The following is a 19,224-nucleotide window of genomic DNA, read 5'->3' as shown; positions in this document are numbered from 1 at the left end:
GTATTATGATGCTGCACATAACCACCTTAGTTATTGGGTTTTTTTTAAGAGCTGAAAATAAATTTAGAAAAGTCCAAGCGTGCAGCTAAACACAATCATACTTAGCTGATATCCTCTTTTTGTTCCACTTTTCATTGCAGATACATGTACTGGACTGAATGGGGAGGAAAACCAAGGATTGTTCGAGCGTATATGGATGGAACAAACAGCATCACCTTGGTGGACAAAGTGGGGCGTGCCAATGACCTCACTATTGATTATGTGGACCAAAGGCTCTATTGGACTGACTTAGACACAAGCATGATTGAGTCATCAAATATGCTCGGTAATCTAGTGTTACAGTACACCAGCCAGTACAGAAGTAGGCACTGACCATAGTAAAGCAATTGAATAATACAGAATTTGAATGATAGAACTGCTATTAAATCTCTGTATGAGGCTCACCTGTCTGTAGTTCCCCAGGTCTTCCTTTCTACCCTTTTAAAAATAGGAGTGATGTTTCCCTTTTTCCAGTCACCATGGATTCATGGCTTTTCCTTCTTCATGGAGAGTGGCTTCTCAACTACATCAGGCAGTCTCCACAGGACCCTGGCATGCATCTAATCAGGCCCCATAGACTTGTATCTATTTGGTTTTATCATGTTGTGCAATGTCTTTTCGGTTAGTAGAATAAAAGGACCCAGGTAGACTTCTAGCAAGTGGGCTCAGCAGTTAAGAAAGTGTTGATGGAATTGGTGTGTGGTATGCAGTGCCAATGTACTTGCCAGGATAGATCTGAATAAGTGTTGCTGCTAGAAACATCTACCCCACCAGCCATGAATGAAGCAGTCCTAAGTGCATGAGTGAACACTGTTCCAGCTTAATCTTGGGCATTGTAAACATTACCCAGGAGGAGAAAAGTCACTCTTTGGTGAGATTTTCCTCCATCTGCTGACTATGAAAATTCAATTATACAGCTTACCTCCTTTCTTCAAAAGAATCCTTCCCCTAAATTCATCACTGTGGACCAGAATTGCTCTAAGAAGTACCTGAGAGTGTGAAGGATATCTCAACCCTTAGCTTGGAGAATTTAGATTCCTGAAAGTTACCTGGGGAGGTTGCCTCTATATTTAGTTCTGGTGGTTTATAGGGAAATGACTTCACGTTCTGGTTTATGTGTGTGTTATTCTTTCTCAAGCCTTAGTCAAATGGAAAGTAGAGCAGAAATAAAAAGAGGTGTTCTGTAGAATCTATCATTAGATGTGTGGTTGAAACAGAAGGACATGATGCTGACAAAGGCTACATTTTCATTTGATGGCAGAGATTCCACAGAGGTTTATACTTGAAAATGTCTAGGAAGGCAGTAGTTTACAGTAAGACTATACATCAGTGATGCATCTCTGCCAATGGCCATGCTCTAGAAGGTGTTAAATCTGTTGCAAATGTTGCAAACTGAGCCACTGAGTGTGGGAATATTGAGATTTCTGCCAAACAAATGGTTTGCTAAAGTCTCAGGATAACTATGTTAAATTACACTGCAAAAGATTTCTGTTTCTTGAGTGAAACACACTAATATCTCATAGCTGTTTCTCTGTGAATCTCAAGTTTGTTGTTGCTTTTGTGCGTAATAATTTATTGGCCAAAGTGATTACTGGAGCTGATAGTATTCTTGAATGTGTTTTCCAATGTCTATTTGGGACGATAAGCATGAGATATATAAAGCATTATTTATTTAAATTGCAATACACTATCACAGTTTCAAATTGCTCTATAAGCAAGAGGGTATCGGGAAAAGATTTTTGAATGCAACTGTTTACATTCTCTCCTGAGTAGATCCTGCATAACAAAGAATGACATGATACTGATTTGGGAAATGGGGTTTTATTTTGAAAATAAGAAAAAAAATAGTCTTAATGACAGTCACACTCTTCATTTTATATCATGGGAGTTGTCTTTTAGTTGCTTATCCTTATTTTTGCAGGACAAGAACGAGAAATCATAGCAGATGATCTACCTCATCCATTCGGATTAACCCAATACAGTGACTACATCTACTGGACAGACTGGAACCTTCATAGTATAGAAAGAGCAGACAAGATCAGTGGAAAGAACAGGACACTTATTCAGGGCCATCTGGATTTTGTGATGGATATATTGGTCTTCCATTCTTCACGTCAGGATGGCTTGAATGATTGTGTGCAAAATAATGGCCATTGTGGTCACTTGTGCCTTGCCATACCAAATGGATTTAGGTGTGGCTGTGCTGCTCATTATACCTTGGATCCCAACAGCAGGAACTGTAGTTGTAAGCCTTTTTGTTTGCTACTATGTACTTCAGTGCTTTTGGCTCCCAGAGGGTTAAAGGGAAGGGATCACAAGTCCATTTCAAAGGTTCTAGCTTTAAAAGTGATCTTTAAAAATGAGGGCAGAGTATGAAATGTTATGGCCATTTTTGTGACATGAAGTAGGCATGAAGATTTGTATTTCAAATCTTAGCACTGACAGTGCTGCCAAGTCTGATCTTTCTTGTTTTACGAGAAGTGCTTTCTAAGTGATTCAGCTGTGTGACTGAAGCTCTCCCACTCCTTACCTAAGTGTTTAGGTGGGTGGAAGAGGAATTATAATCCAAAAATGTCTTTTTCTCTTAAGTGTTTAAATTCAGCAAAAGTAACATCCAGTAAAACAGCCTCCTAAGTCCTGTTTAGTATCTTTGTCAGTGATCTGTACGAAGGGACCAAGTGCCCTCTCAGTTTGTAGACAACACCAGGTTGGGCAGGAGTGTTATCTGTTGGAGGGGTAGGAAGGCTCTGCAGAGTGATCTAGATGGGGTGAATCACTGGGCCAAGGCCAGTTGGAAAAGCGGTCGGAAAGCTGCCCAGCAGAAAAGGACCTGGGGGTGTTGGTTGACAACCAGTTGAACATGAGCCAGCAGTGTGCCTAGGTGGCCAAGAAGGCCAATGGCATCAGGGCTTGTATCAGGAACAGTGAGGCCACCAGGACTACAGATGGGATTGTCCCCCTGTACTTGGCCGAACCTTGAATCTTGTGTTCAGTTTTGGGCCCCTCACCACTAGAAAGTTATTGAGGGGCTTTAGGCCCGTAGAAGGGCAATGAAGCTGGTAAAGGGTCTAGAGAACATGTCTAGGAGACTCAGAGGAGTCCCTGTCACTCTACAACTACCTGAAAAGAGGCTGTATCAAGATGAGTGTCAGTCTTTTTTCTGAGGTAGCAAGGGATAGAACCAGAGGAATTGGCCTCAAGTTGCACTGGAGGAGCTTTAGATTAGGTTTTAGGAAAGATTTCATCACTGTAAGGGTTGTCAAACAGGCTGCCCAGGGAAGTGGTGGAGTCACTTCCCTGGAACTATTTAACTGTATTGCCCACGGTCACTGGTGTTACTTAAATTCCACATGGGGAACACAGTAACTTTATAATAACAAAAGGAAATACTTTCTGGATGAGGATGTGTGTATTACCCTCTGGAAGTACACAAAGAAACATTTTCAACTTTGTAGCAAAAATCTCCAGTTATGAGTTATCTTAATTTTTATTGTGAATATAAGTGTCTCTCTGAGATTTTGTTCTAAATATTTGTCTTCTGAGGGGATATATTTTTGTGAATTGCATTTTCTTATGCATTCTATTTTGGCTTGTTTCAGCCCCTGCCAGCTTCCTGTTATTTAGCCAGAAATCTGCAATCAGCCGGATGATACCAGATGATCAGCAAAGTCCAGATATCATCCTACCTATGCATGGTCTGAGGAACGTCAAGGCTATTGATTATGATCCCTTAGATAAGTTGATCTACTGGGTGGATGGACGTCAGAATATTATAAAAAGAGCCAAAGATGATGGCACTCAGGCAAGTTTACATCTTGTATATAATTTTGTGTCAGTCTTTTTCTGTGCTTTTTACTTTATGCTTGACATTCCCCTTCTATCCAGTGCGCCAAGGGATTGTCATTTTAAACTACTCTTGTCAGCACTTATTCATGTCTATTCTATTTTAGGATTGTGATTTTAATTTATACACAATGAAGTGTAACAGAATAGAGTACATCATATGTATCTGAAACATAAACCTTGAATTGCACTCTTCAGTTAAGGATGGACTTCCAAGTAAGGCAGACTCACTATTCATACTCAGGACAGATAGACTGTATTCAAAAATGAATAATGTGCATGCCAATTGTGAGATGATAATGTTGTCATCATTGTTAAGCTCTCTCAGAATGAAAACCCTCAGCTATCCAAGCTGTAGTTAAACCCTGAGCTAATGCTGAGTTGATGGCTGTGCCAGATATATGTGCATGGCTTATCCACATGCTTAATGGCTTTAATATGTTGGGGACATTCCTTTTTTGCACTAGATATTCAGTCAACAGTGGCAAGAAGTGAAATGTTCTTCCAGGCAGTGTTATGTGTTAACATAATTTAATTCCTAAATCAAGGTAACAGATTCTTTAAAAACTACAGTTTGAATAAGAATATAAAGCAACGTGGAGAATGGCCAAGTTATATTTTTCTATTTCTTGGGCAGTTGTATCTAAACAGTGTGACATATCAGTGGAAATGGACTGTTCTCTTTATACATCTAGCAACTCAGAGGTTTTAGTTGCCTTTAAAGGTAGAGATGACAGTTTTATTTTTTGGCCATTTCTTTTAAGATCAGGAGTAGACATGTTGGGGTGAGCAGCTAGCTGGGTTCCTGATAAATTCTGAAGAAGTTTTATTCTTGCTTTTTAGGATTATGCTAATTTTTCTAGTCTAGCTTCTCTTTGGTACTTCTAGGTTCTAATAGCAATGCAGGTTTATTTGCTCTGTGATTTCTTCTACCTTGTCCACACACCTTTGAAGACACAAATCCCCTGCAAGTTTTGACTTTTGAACCTTCACTAATTATATTTACTTAATTTAATTACACTGTGCTATTTGCAGATGATGCATATAAATTTCGTATCTGGTTAATGTTACCTTTGATTTCAGGAAAAGAATGATTTCATTGCTAGGCACACTGTCAAGACAAAATAGGGTTAAAGCCTTATGTAAAAATAAAAAAAACCCTGTATATCAGTAAGCTTAAAACAAAATTGTGGAAATACAACTTTCACAAGTAATACTGTGTTGGATGGTTCATTTGACTTAAGCTGAGCATGGAATGGTGTCTTCAGCTTTCTTGACCCATATGAACTCTTGCTGGTACTTTTTTGTGTTTGTAAGGAGAGCGCCACATTAAGGCACTTAAAGAAACCACCACTTTCCCCTCACCATTATCATGTCACCTTTGAAGGCTACTTTGGTGTTGGGAGTCCTGCCAGCAGTATTACTATCCCAATGGCACTGGGATGGGCTATATGCTGGTGTAGCCCGTGTGTTGTTAAACAAACAACTAAGAGATTATTTCCCTTAACGAATTTTTTTTATATGCTCTAGTGCTCTTCATAGAAATAAAGCATTGAAGTCCATGTTAGTTTTCAATATGGAGTTGAAAGGTGTAGTAAATTGTAGATGAGTTAGATTGAGAAGATTTGAGGGTAATGATTCCAGAAACTTGGCAAAAACATCAGTTTTTGTAAGGACCATCTTCCTGAAGACATGAGAGTGAAAGCAGGTAATGTTGTTAGAAGGGGAGTGAGGCAGAGCTGTAGCCATTTAGAAGATAAGCAAACAGAACCAACTTTCCTTTAAAGATTTTGGGTTTTAAGAGAAGATGAGAGTTAAAGAAAATGAGTATCTATGACACTACAAATAATGAACTAAGGAGACTTTGGCAAAAGATAGAGATTAGTTTACTAACTATATAACAGTGCAAGTCTGTCCAGAAGGCCGTCTGGTTTCATGCATTGCTTAATTCATGTGTAAACATTCACTATTGCTTTATGTGCTTATTCCAGCTCCTTAGCGTGCTATGATTTTATCATTCTTCTATCTCCTGATAATAAATAATACTTCCAGAGGTCCCCATAACTACCTTCTGGGGAGTTTTGCATTATGTTACAGATTTTGTCCAGATGTTTTCCATCTAATCCACAGTTTGAATCAAACCTCTTTTATTAAGCTTTATCACTTTATCATTTCTTATATTTGTTTCCTTGTGGGTGGGTTTAGGTGTTTCTGAACCATCAGGTAGGTAAACCATGCTTTCCTGTGCAATCGGTGTTCTTCAGTCAATAATGAGAATAATTACTGGAAATTGTTCCACATATGTTGTCTTGCAGCCTTTCACTGTGATGAGTACTCCAAACCAAAGTCAGAACCCGGAGAAGCAGCCACATGACCTCAGCATCGATATATACAGCCATACCCTGTACTGGACCTGTGAGGCCACAAATTCAGTCAATGTCCACAGGCTGAATGGCGAGTCAATTGGGATGGTGCTGCGAGGGGAGCACGACAGGCCCAGAGCCATTGTAGTGAACGCAGAGCGAGGGTGAGATTCCTTTCTTTACCTTGTGCAGCTCTGTGTGTGTGAATCTTGTGCTGTATCTATGTATTTTTAAAAGGAGAATTTTTGAATATTTAATTGTTCAGGATGTAGGTGACTGCTTGTTCGATTCTGGCTTTTGAAGGTATCCAGCTTTCTCTTCCTTTTTTCTCCTTTGCCACTGTTCACACTGCCATGTGTGAGCAACTAACAGAGGTGAGGAAAGCAAAGTAAGACTACCTTATCCTGTTGTCTGTGTGAATGCACAGCCCTGCCACCCAATAGGAAAAACAGGAGAGTTTACACTCTGTCTGTGTAACTGACACTGGGAATCTGTCTATTGATCATCATAAACTTGGTCATCATAAAACAGATGTTTACAAGGGGAAAAAGAAGGAACTTCGCACATGATGCAACTGTTCCTGCTAATGTAGTAGTATAATGTTTAAACAAACATTTAAGCTGCTTTTGGTCTATATGTTTTTAGGTTAATTCTGCCTTGGTGTGTATCTTAAAAACTTCTGAAATTAGTTGAAATAGGCAAGATGCACTAGAGTAATTTCCCACAGGAAGAAAATATTTTATTTTGCTGTAAAGCAGCTTTGTTTAGATTCAGCAGATGCCATCTCCACTTCTGGTAGTTAATAGCTTCATTCTTACATGTCAAAGATGGTCCTTTACTGTTCTCTTGAAGAAGTTAGATGCTTAAATCCTAATTTACTACTAAATGGCTTAACATATGCTGGACAGATGTTGAATGACAATATTTCACAACTACATGGATACAATAGTACCTAGGGACTCTGTCTGGAGCATATATAGGATTGGTCTTTTATACCAGTGTACTCCGCACAGTTCCAAAGCTGTTGTGGGGAGAAGAGGGATTAGAGGAAAGATTCTAATCTTACTGGGACTAAGTCATTTGGTATAGTTTGTATTTATAAAAGCTTATCTGCTTTCTCCATTAAATTGGGAGTTTGTTGATTTCTAAAACTCTCAACTTTTGTAGTCAGGTTTTCAAATTATTTAAAGCTAAATCCATTTATAAATTAAAGGAGGGAAAATGAGGGAGAGAACTATGCTAAACACTGTGACTGTCTGGGAGAGCTGAATGAGTGAACTGTGTACTGAGCAACTTCTGCCGTGGTTCCAGAAATCCCTCCTTCCATCTCTCCCTTGGCTGCAGGTTCTGACTGCTGCCTTCCCTCCTTGTGCCATAACGAAAGAATATGCAGCAGTGTAATCCACTGTGTTAGAGAGTTTGCCTGTGTCATTCACCACAATAAAAATAGTGGACTTTTCCCCTAGGGAGTTTTCAGTTCATCATGTGGGTGCACAAGCCTTTTTTCTCTATGCAGAAGGGGTGCAGAGACTGCTTTTGTTTGCAGCTGAACTGCCTTAGACAGATATAAAGAATTCGTGGAACTAAGACATCCTAATTTGTTCACCTCTGATCTTTGCTCCTCTCGAGTTTGGTAAAAACTTCTTGCTGAGGAGGAAGGTAACCCAGAAAGAAGAGGAGATGGACATTAATTTCTTTTGTCAGAAAGAACTTTTGAATTTTGCTTCACAAATGGGGACAGCTTTACCCAAGGAGAGTTCCAGAAAGTCTGTGTTAATCTCCTACAACCCCCACCTCCATGGATGAGCGGTGCTGCCCGCGCAGCAGGGCTGAGACATTTTATGGCCTGGTGACAAATGCTATTAATTTCAGGCTGTCTCACTGTGTCAGTTAGCAAATGCCTGTTTCTGCAGCTGACAGATCTGGATCTTTGCATCTGGTAGCAGCAGTCACCCCAGTAATGCCTGTGTAAACCATTCCCACTTACAACATAGAGCCTGTGTGCAAAGGTGAGTTCCCTCTGTCTGAAGGTCTCAGTTAAGAGTGTCTTTGTTTTCAGGTACATGTACTTCACCAACATGCAGGAGCGAGCTCCCAAGATTGAGCGTGCAGCCCTTGATGGCACAGAGAGAGAAGTGCTTTTTACAACTGGGTTGATCCGACCAGTAGCATTGGTGGTTGACAACAAACTTGGAAAACTTTTCTGGGTAGATGCAGATCTGAAGCGCATTGAAAGCTGTGACCTGTCAGGTATGTGGTATGAAGTTAAACATTTGCAGCAAAGTGTCTGCGTGTATAGGCCATCATTCCCACTTTGATGCTGACCCTGGTAACTTTCATCTCCACTGTTGCCAGTTCTGTGTAGGCAGTCAGGACAGCAATTGTGGGTGAGCTCCCATCTCTGATGTAATTGGAATAAACATGTCTGTAATGACTGACACTCTCCAAGAGAGCCATTTGGATTCTGTTGCGTTCTGAAAGCAGCTCCTGCAAGATGACGTTTAAATAGGTGTTGCCAGTCATGGAACCTCTAAATCATCTGCCTTGTGCCCTTTTTTGTTTTCCTTATGGTTTGAAAAGTTTACATACTGTTCAATTTTTCTTTCTCTGGAGTTTACAGCTTAGTAAATCAAGATAGCTTGAAAAAAACAAACAGAAGGGACGCCAATGTTTTTTTCTAATATGAGTGATAAGCAAGCTCATCTGGAATACCACAGTTGAAAGACAGTGATGTCAGCTCATTGCAGTTTTCCCATATTAGTAAAATAAAGCATTAATTCATGTCCATAGCAATAAGCACCTCATGGATCTTAAGAGAGCACCTTTCATCATTGACTTGATAGTGCTGAAGAAGTGAAGAAATTGGCTCCCTTATCTGGTAAACAGTATAGCACAAAGGATGCAATGGCCCTGCTTTCTGACTTGTGATTTATTCTATCATCATCATCATCATCATCATGATTCAAGAAATGAAACCACCAGAGGAAGTGCAGACAGAAGTGAACTCATGTGAGGGAATAGAAGCCACAGTGATTGGCATGTGTGATAAAAGGCTGATTCTGCAATTTTGGTGGCTCTTCTCTTCTTGCCACGTAGCCACATCCTTCTTTTCTATTGTAGTGTAACAAGGAACTAAGACAGGAGAAAATGGTTCAAGTTTTCACAAGGACAGTTTACTTTTGAGCACCAAAAACTGATTAAAGGTCAGACTGGGGTCTCTTCTGCTAGAGAGGGGATAAAAACACTAAGATGCAGATGGGAAAATAAAGCAGCCCATGTCTTTCAACAGTTATCAAGCTACTTAGGGGAGTATTGTCAAATTGCTTGTGCAGCCACAAAACGTCCAATCCAACAATTTACAAAAATTTGTAGGACAAAAAAAGGTACCAGGTATATAATACTTTGACCTACAAAACAAAGTACATTTGAGATGAAAAGGTTGACAGAGTGGGACACATAACATAAAATTCATCAGAAATACTGAGAGGGTTTTGTCTAATGGTAAAAGAAGTGTTGTAAGAGGACATTGAAAAATAAAATGACAAGATAGAAAAGCTTCATGTTATGCAGATATACTGAAGTGGTATGCAAGAGAGAGAGAAGTATCAAAAATATTATGTGGTCACGGCTAAAGAATCAAACCTTATGGTTAATGTAAAAGCAGTGGAAAGCTACGGGATTAAAAGAAAACAGAGTTTGTGAACTAGATGAAATATATCATGTAGCCAGAAAACTATGATTGTATTTGATCCAGCTGAGCTCACTGTAATTTGATTCACTGAGCTGTTAGTTTTTAAATGAGTTAACAGCATATTTTTATTTTAAAATCCTTTGCAGTCTTGCATCACAACGTCAGAAGACGTTTCACAGGCAAAGTGATGTTGATTAAATTACTTCCTCTATACAGTATTTTCTTAGCAAAATACTTTAAATTGGACATATGTCTGGAGAAGTTTTATAGCATAAACTAAGGCTGCTGAATAAATTGGACCAAACTTGCGTATAGTATCCTTCATGCCAGTTGGACTGGTCTAGATACCCTTATTTCATTGTAGACTTGGGGAGATGACATGGTTATGGAGATTTCTGGAGTTTGCACTGCACTCTGATTATCTGCATCCTGCTAAATCATGGAATAACCTGATATTATTTCCAATGCTTAACTTCCAGAGAGGGCTGAAAGAACTATAAACCTGTCTAACAGTTTTCTTCACAAAGTCTTTTTTCAGTTGGAGTTAAAGTTGGTTTTAAGCTCTTTTAGTTTAAAACCATTGCCTATTGTCCCATCATTATCTGCCAAAAGTCACTTTCCCTCTTTTTGTATAAGCCCCCTTTAAGTACTATGAAAGGCTGCTATCAGGTCTCCACAGAGCCTCCTCTTCTCCAGGCTGAACAACCCCAGCTATCTCAGCCTGTCTTCATAGGAGAGGTGTTCCAGCCCTCTGGTCTCCTTCATGACCCTCTTCTGGACCTGCTAACAGGTCTGTGTCTTACTTTGCAGGTGGTAATTTCATGTGCAAAACTAATAGAACCTGTTAATGTTACATTCTCATGCTTGGATGAGCTCTAGATAATTTATGCAGCAAATTAGTGGAATCTGGTTCTCAAAGCATTTTTATTGTGTATCCAGATTTTATAATCTCATTTTGTGTAGATATTAAAAACTTACATTTTTAAGTGCATTCCAAAATGAAGTATGAGGGCAGAAGCAGCACCAAGTTATGATTTTGTTTTGATTTTTCATTTTAAATCAACTATATCCAGTTATGTAAGCATATGCAGGGTCAAAATGGTTTCTGTGAATTAATAGAATAATTTGGAATCTCTCGTTCACCCTAGAAAAGCATAACAAAAGCAATGAAATCCCAGCAAGTATAGGGTATCACACAGTAGAAGACTGCAAGTAATTGAAATAAAAAGCAGTAATGAATGCATTTTTATTTGACCTGATTTTTACACATTGGCTTAGAGCATATTTTTACACATTTTTGTAAAGCAGAAAACCTGAGCATTTGATATTATTCCTATTTTAAGACCATACCAAGTTACATAAAGTTTGGTTTTTCTGGTTGGTTAATGAAGAAAAGGGAGAAGGTGAAGAAAGAAGTGTAGCTGATAGAATATGAGCTTTTCTTTTGTGATCATGTATCTGTGGTTGTCACATAGCCTATGACAAGGCTCTTGCTTTGCATGATGGATGTGTTTCATTTGAGTAATGGCAGTGAAACTAATTGATTGTATTTCACTCTTGCTTGTAGATTCCAACAAAATGAACTGCTCAGTGTCTGAATGCATTGTAAAAATGTTGGCCTAAGAGCTGAGTGTGTATCAGCTTTTAAGGCTGGGTCACAGTTGCACATAATGCATTTCAGCGTGAGGCTGATCATGTCTTGCTGACTAGTCAGCATGTGCAAGGATGAGCTGTGTTTCATATTGTATCTGCTTTGTCCACATGACATGGCAGCTGGTTGCGTTTACCTGAGAGGAGACTAAACAAGCAGAGCCTTGGAAGCAATGACCTTACAGCTAACTATTTGCAAAGGTTGGGTTGCTTTGGGTTGGGTTGTTGTTTTGTGATTTTTTTTTAACAAATTATTGAAAAGTTGACTGGTGTACAACTAGTCATTGTTTTTTGTTGATCTCAGGTGCTAACCGTGTGACCCTGGAGGACTCCAACATTCTTCAGCCTATGGGACTCACCGTGCTGGGGAATCACTTGTATTGGATTGATCGTCAACAGCAAATGATTGAGAGAGTGGAGAAAGTGAATGGGTACAAAAGGACTAGAATTCAGGGCCGGATAGCTCACCTAACAGGCATTCATGCTGTGGAAGAGCTTGATATGGAAGAATTCTGTGAGTTTATTTTAATATCTGATGTGTCTCACTCTTGGTTATTGTCTCTCAAAGTCCTCATCCAGCTGAATATTGTAATAATATTGGCCAGTGGGCTTCAATTAAGCCATTGAGTGCTTTCAACTTGGCCAGTTGAGATCCTGGATGAGGAAGAGAAACAAGTTCCTTGTTGTTCAGAGGAGTATTGCTGCACAGCTGGAATATGTGACATTGTAGCACTTAGCTACAGTCTAAAAGCTACTTACAGTTATGGTTGGTACTTTTATAAGTACCAAGTAAAAAGTCTTGGAAAAGCCTTTAAGAAGATACAAAAGGATTGTATAGGCTTTTTCTCCAGGCGTTTCAGACTTCTGTGTGAAATATGACTGATTTGACTTGGCAGAATGGATGATGTAAAAGCCTCCAGCGAGGGAGGGAGAATAGGAAGGAAGATCCTACAATGAGTTGTACCATGGATGTAGAATTTCCCAAAAGAGGTGGAACATTTTAGGTGCTCCCTTCTGAAAGGGATCATGCATGCAGAATGTTCTTTTTCTGGACTAGTGGTCCAAGTTTCTGTGTTCTGAGGGAGAGTACAGAAACCTCTTAAAGCAGTCACTCCTCAAAGTGACAACCTACAGCTCCTCATGCTTAACAGGAATATAGAAGGCAATATAAAATCACAAATAAAATGTGGGAGACAGAGGACTCTTTCAGCTTGTTGCCTATGATGAGTTGTCTTATATAGGGAGGGTACATTTGTGTATAGTGCTTTAATTTTCTGCAGAAATTTTTCCACTTCACAACAAACACTCTGTGTCACATACATTAGTGTCTGCAATGGCTGAAATTACCCGAACTTCCATATGTGGGTAAATTGTTACAAATAATGTAGTGTAAGTATTTAAACTGTGTTAGAGTCTATATGCTAATCATGACCTAGATGTTCTTTTTTTCACAATACCCAGTTTGTCTTTTTCTGTGCCATTTCTCATATTTTTTGTATATTTCAAAGGTATTACTGAATGAAGCAAGAATTTTTTCTTTAATTCTCAACACTGTTAAAAAAAAGTTTATTTTACCCCATTTGTTTGTTTAAAATTGGCATTTTGGGTTTTTTTATGGCAAGAGTACTGTTTCTTTTAAGTCACTTTGAAAGGAATCCTCTTTTGCAGCTGAAAACTCTTCTGCATAGGTGATTTCTGTTATAACAGGGGTGTGAAAATACATATGCACACGTAGGTCTATATGCATGCACTTCTGTGAGCAATTCATGCCTCAAACACTTTTAAATTAATAAATTTGTTGAAGGTGCAAGCAGGTTGCTGAGAAGCCTAGACAGGTGGAAAACAACTTTGGCAGAGAAATTATGATATCTGTACTATTACTTCCCCATGGAAATTCTTGGTCCTTAGCAGTAGTAAAGAATGTAGTGAAAAATTCAGTATCATCAGAAATAACACAGGGTATCCCTCCACAGATTGCTCCAGCAGATGCTCAACTCTCAGCCTGAATAAGCAGGCAAGAGACTGGGCATCTTCTTACTCTCTTGGGCTAGGGCCATCAGACAATGACCTCCCTTCTGTGGGACTGTTTCTTATGCACCTGATGGTCATTTACAATGGTGCTATCAGGAGGTCTCAGGTGCTCAGTGCTTTTGGGTAACTGAGAGGGAACACAACTATATAGCTTCCTATCTTTAAAAAAATAAACTTTATGTGCCTATATTGCAGTTTTGTGAGTAACAGGGAAATTGACAGGCTAGATATTAAGACCTCTTTAAAGCAGAATTGCTGAGAGTTTTAGGAGTTCTGCAGTGACTTATGTTAATTCTTGACACCTGTCCTAGAAATGCAGGTGGAATATCTAGGTACGATGTAAATGCAGCCTTCTCAAATCTACCTTTTAATTTCTCTTCACCTCACCTCCCAAATTTTTTTCAGAAATCCTTTAAAGATTTCCGTATCACAGAAGCATAGAAAGGTTTGGGTTTGAAGGGACCTTTTAAAGGTCATCTAGTTCCAACTGCCCTGCAATTGGCAAGGACATCTTTGACTTTATCAGATTGCTCATATCACTGTGACTGGGAGAAATGTAGTCCTTATGAAGTAGTAGATCAGCTTTTGAGCATCAAACTGAAAAATCCTGCGTTTATCTTCCTAATAATTTGTAGTGAAATTTTGGTTGCTCAAACAGAAGTTGTTTGCAAGTGGTTTTTGATTTTGCTCTATCTAGGAGTAGTGATTATTTCTTTTCTGCTATGTAATTCTCTCTTGTGTGTGTTTCACCAGCTGTTCATCCATGCTCCCGTGACAATGGTGGGTGTTCACACATCTGCATTGCCAAAGGGGATGGAACTCCAAGGTGTTCATGCCCTGAGCACCTTGTGCTTCTACAAAATCTCTTAACATGTGGAGGTGAGTTATGTTTGACAGTGTTGCTAATCAATTATATCAGAAAGGTGGGAGTTGATGTTTGCATTCCAGTCCAAAACGTGGATTTATACACCATTTTCCTATACATGTTGTGTTACATCATGTGTTAAATTAACCTTTGATTCTCGTATCAGCTGTTTTCTGCTTCAGGTTTTGGGCATATGTGACTTTTCATTGTGAGCAGAATATTCTTGTTTGACCTTAGAATACTTTAATCTTCTACTGAAGTTATTATAATTGTATGATGTGACAGGTTTGTACCTGAAACAAGTGCTTATAAGATGATGTTGCCTCAACCTGTGATGAGCTAGCAGCAGAAACTGTGCATATGATTCCCACAGTATGATATTCCAGTCTTTCAAATTAATTTGGCCTCAAAACATGAAACAGTGTACTGGCTAGTTATAAAATGTAGGCTCCATTGCAGCTCTTTTTAATTAAGGTAGCTCTCCTCTTTCCACATGGTGGACTTTTCCTCTAGCCTTCTCTTTCACGATCACAGGCTTTTTGAAAACTGTTACGCTTGCAGAGGCTCTTCAAAGCAAAACAAAACATTGCAGTTTCTTGGTAGGCATTAAATCTTAAATCATTTGACTCTGTTGGTCCTCTTGACTCGTTTCCACGTATTTATTTTGCTGTGTGTTTCATTTTCTGGCTGAACTCTGACCTCCCGTGGGACATTCATTTCCATGATAAACTGTTTTCTTTCCCATGACCACAACACACCATGTGGTTTTGGAGTAGTGGTGGTTACATTGGGGGCAGGGCGGATCAGTCTAATTATACTCCTTGCTGTAGTGTTGTTGCACAACAAGGCCAGCAAGAGGATCTTACATTCCCTTTCTTTGTATCTTCAGCTATAAATCTAAAAATTCAGGCGCCTCCATTTCAGTATCTGGGTTTTTTTATTCTAAACCTTCACTATGCCTGCAATTACTTTTTAGCCTATCTTGTCTGCCCTAGGAACAGGCGCTAGCCAATGTTTCAAAATAACTTAGCTTTTTGGCTGGATAACACTTGCCCATGTACCCTTATGAATGCTTTTGTCAAGTTTTTAAATGTGAGCTTGTGCTTGCCAGTTGCAACCATAATGCAACATTAAATGTGGCTTTAAATGCAGAAGTAGTAATCTGTCTGTTGAATTATCTAAACAGCACATTCATATCAAAATTTATTTTAAGAGTTATCTTAATGTGTGTATCTGGCACTTTTATGTTACCTACTGCTGCCAAGCCACTGGCTATATTTGTAATTCTTATATTGCTACTCCAAATAAGCATAAATGACAAACTTAAAAAATCATAATTTTTTCAAAACCCAAGCACATTTGTATTTTTATTGACATTTTGCTTTTCAAGCTCTTGATTATACTTGAGTCTCATTCTTGAACATTTCTCCCTAATGAAGGACACCAGCACTTTACAAATTGCTTACATGTAATTGCATAATTCTAGGATTTTTAACACCACCCTTAGAAGAAAAACTGCTCATACAGAAGTCTTGCCATTGGTTACAGCTAAGAAGCTTTCCTGAGGCTGGGTTCTTTGTCAAGTCCATTCCTGAGGCTGAATCTTAACAAAAGCTCTTTGTATTTTCAGAGAAGTGTTGCTATTCATTCAGTGTCAGAGCACACCTCCAGCTTGCTCTTATTGTTGTCATAGAGAGTATGTGATGTGGTACTTTGTTAATCCAAGTGGTAAAGCATCTACCGAGAGCATGAGCTGGCAACAGCAGCTCTGGGGACTGGTGACTGCCTCTGTTAACTGATTTAATTACATCACAGGGTTTGGACCCAGCAACTTTTGAAAGCAGCAGACGTGTGTCTGTCTGCTTCCGGGGTGGTTTGAGATGGCCTCATCATTTTGACCATAACTAATTGCTACTGATAACAACTGAATGGACTTACACATTGTCTGTTTCTTTCACTGATACTGAGGGTCAAAAAGTGTGTGCTAACTTGCTGTATGTAAGAATTTGGAGCATGTTTTGCAATAGATTCTGGATCTGAATTGTCTTTCCCTTCTGACATGCTTAAGAAAGCAGCTATGGGTGCCTTACTACAGCATAGTTGTTGCATCTCAGTATAGGGTTGTAGCTGCTGCCTAAAGCTGTCAGTGCATGAATGCAACTTAAGCAACAGTATGGATGTGAAAAGAATAATACCCAGGATCTTGAGGTCCAATGAAAAGTCAAATTTGAAGGAAGTCTCAGCTTTGTTAGGTCCAACAAACAAAAATGGCTGTGCACAAATTCCAATGTTCTGTCTTTATAGTGAAAGAATATAAATTTAAGTCTGCTCCTCAGACTACTCTCCAAACCTTCACTGCCCTGCTGCTCAGAGACTTTCCAGCAAGAGGACTTAGCTTAATGTGCAACAGTACTTGACATAATTTTTTTATCCATTCATGTTTATCAATTCATACCCGACTGAAATTTGTGGAGAAACCACAGAAAAAATAGAAAAACAGATATTGTACAAGTAGATATTATGTGTTTTAGGTGTATTCATTGCCAATTAACCCTATGTGTTAATTGATCCAGGCTAATGTAATTGTGGGGATTAGAATTATTTAGAATGTGACTTGCAGTCAGAAACTGAGCATTCATTTGAATTGATGTGTATGACAGTGTCTTCCAAAAAGTGGCTGGCTGTTAGATCCAAAGAAAGTATTTGTGGGATATTTGTAGTTCCTGTCCTTAGTTCACTGCTTGACTGCTAAAACAAACTTCTTAAATCAGCACACATCCAATTTTTGTTATGAAGTTGGTAAAATTCATTCCCTGGGCAAAATCATGTTTTCCTCTTTGCTGGAATCTTAATATTGTCACAGAAAAACTCCAGTTCAGGAATAAGTGTTCTTTTCTTGAAAAAAGTGTGCTTTTCTTGTCACATTTTTACTCTATTGTAAGGGCTAAACTTGAATATACAAATGTGATTTGTTTTCTCTTTGTCCAGAACCTCCAACTTGTTCCCCAGACCAGTTTACCTGCGCAACTGGAGAGATTGACTGTATCCCAATGGCATGGCGGTGTGATGGATTTCCTGAGTGTGACGACCAGAGCGATGAAGATAGTTGCCCCATATGCTCTGCGTCCCAGTTCCAGTGTGAGAAGGGACAGTGTATTGATGCACACTTGCGATGTAATGGAGAAATTGACTGTCAAGATAAATCTGATGAAGCAGATTGTGATAGTAAGATCAGTTTTTCCTGAACTCGTGGTTCTGACATAAGCATTCATTTGAAATTCTAACTGTTCTTGAAATATATAGCTACAAGTCCTTTTTGCTGAGATAGAGGTTCCTCAATATAGATAAGAAATTCAGCAGTTATTTAGCAAAGTTTTATTATACAGGTCTACATAAGATAGTATGGACTGCATAAGGTTTTATAATATGCCAAGTTACTTTATTTTCTTAACATGTCAGTTGATCAGCCACACTTTGTTAGTTACTGTGAGAGATTGTTGTTGATTTGATCTCAGTTTTGCCTCAGCGGAACTGATTTGATAAAGAATAGGGAGTTATTGGAATCAGAATTTCATTTTAGCCCCACTGAGTAGGATATATAACAAGAAGGAAGAATCAGAGATATGCAGACTTGCAATTTACCCACAGCAGCAAAGAAGGTGTTCTGATGCCTACCTGATCGTAATATAAAATGCACTGTGCCTTCATGTGTCACTTCTATCTGTTTTCTTAGGAGATTGAAATGCTCCCATGCTCTCAGTACTTAAATCTTTTCTTTCTTTCTGTGCAGCAATTTGTCTACCCAATCAGTTCCGATGTGCAAGTGGCCAGTGCATCCTCCTGAAGCAGCAGTGTGACTCCTTTCCAGATTGCATTGATGGTTCTGATGAGCTTATGTGTGGTGAGATGGTCTTTTCTTGAGATTTAAGTGTTGTGTTCCGGCATAACATCCTACATGCCTATGCAGACCCCTGGTCTTTGCAGAGTAATACCCTTTCAGGGAAGCCCAGTGAATCTCGGCCAAATATTCTGACAGTTGTATTTGCCTGCTAAACAGAGTCATGCTCTTCCATTGGTCTGTGCAGCAAAAGAGCTTGCAGCATGGTGTAGCAAGTCTGAAGTGCTATTCTGTGCAGGAACACAGTGGGGGTGAACTGAAATCCCAGTGCTAGTTCAGATTAGTTCTAAAATGCTGTCTGGGATACAACATTGTCTTTTTTAGATGGGTCTTCAGAACTATACTTAGGGGAGCCTGATTCAACTCTGCTCAGTGCTACCACAATTAGGTCTTAAATGATTGAAATGGGTCTTCATGTAGACATCAGATTGTCCACTCTGGAGTCTCTTTGTGGAACTGGGTGTTCTGTGGTTTCCCACTTGACAGAGGGAAAGAACTCAAGCAGGGAATAAAAATGATTGCTACCTTCTAGATAAGAATCTTGCATTCAACAGAAGCTAGGTTTGACCAAAATGAGATTTTTGTGTTTTAAAATAGGTATTTTGGGAATGTGTTTTAATTTTGGCTTTGCTGTTTTCTAGTATCATGGCTGAACTAATCTGACTAGTTGAAAGCTAAGACCCTAGCTGACATAAAAGCTGGAGGGAAAGCTTGAGTCTTTTATGAACTCTTTCTCTTCTTACAACTTTATTAGAGGGGAAGGGGTCTATAGCACATAAAATTGATAGGCTTTGGACAAGTTTATTTTGATTTTTTCACTTTTTGAATATATCTTTTTTTGTGT

The 19,224-nt window shown here is 39.0% G+C and overlaps 1 protein-coding gene across 2 annotated transcripts in view; it reads left to right on the top strand.

Moving 5' to 3' along the window:
- Positions 1-19,224, top strand: part of LRP5 (LDL receptor related protein 5) — a 138,657-nt gene that overhangs the window by 106,148 nt on the left and 13,285 nt on the right. For both annotated transcript variants that reach the window (XM_071558698.1, XM_071558697.1), the window contains exons 11-19: positions 141-325; positions 1,961-2,284; positions 3,639-3,841; positions 6,198-6,409; positions 8,305-8,495; positions 11,891-12,100; positions 14,371-14,496; positions 17,471-17,707; positions 18,273-18,383. In XM_071558698.1, the coding sequence (XP_071414799.1) occupies positions 141-325; positions 1,961-2,284; positions 3,639-3,841; positions 6,198-6,409; positions 8,305-8,495; positions 11,891-12,100; positions 14,371-14,496; positions 17,471-17,707; positions 18,273-18,383 (1,799 nt within the window). The remainder of the gene's footprint in view (positions 1-140; positions 326-1,960; positions 2,285-3,638; positions 3,842-6,197; positions 6,410-8,304; positions 8,496-11,890; positions 12,101-14,370; positions 14,497-17,470; positions 17,708-18,272; positions 18,384-19,224) is intronic.

Source organism: Pithys albifrons, chromosome 6, assembly GCF_047495875.1.
Source record: "Pithys albifrons albifrons isolate INPA30051 chromosome 6, PitAlb_v1, whole genome shotgun sequence".
Taxonomy (NCBI): domain Eukaryota; kingdom Metazoa; phylum Chordata; class Aves; order Passeriformes; family Thamnophilidae; genus Pithys; species Pithys albifrons.
Note: the sequence above shows the minus strand (reverse complement) of the source record. Positions and strands in the feature narration are given on the sequence as shown.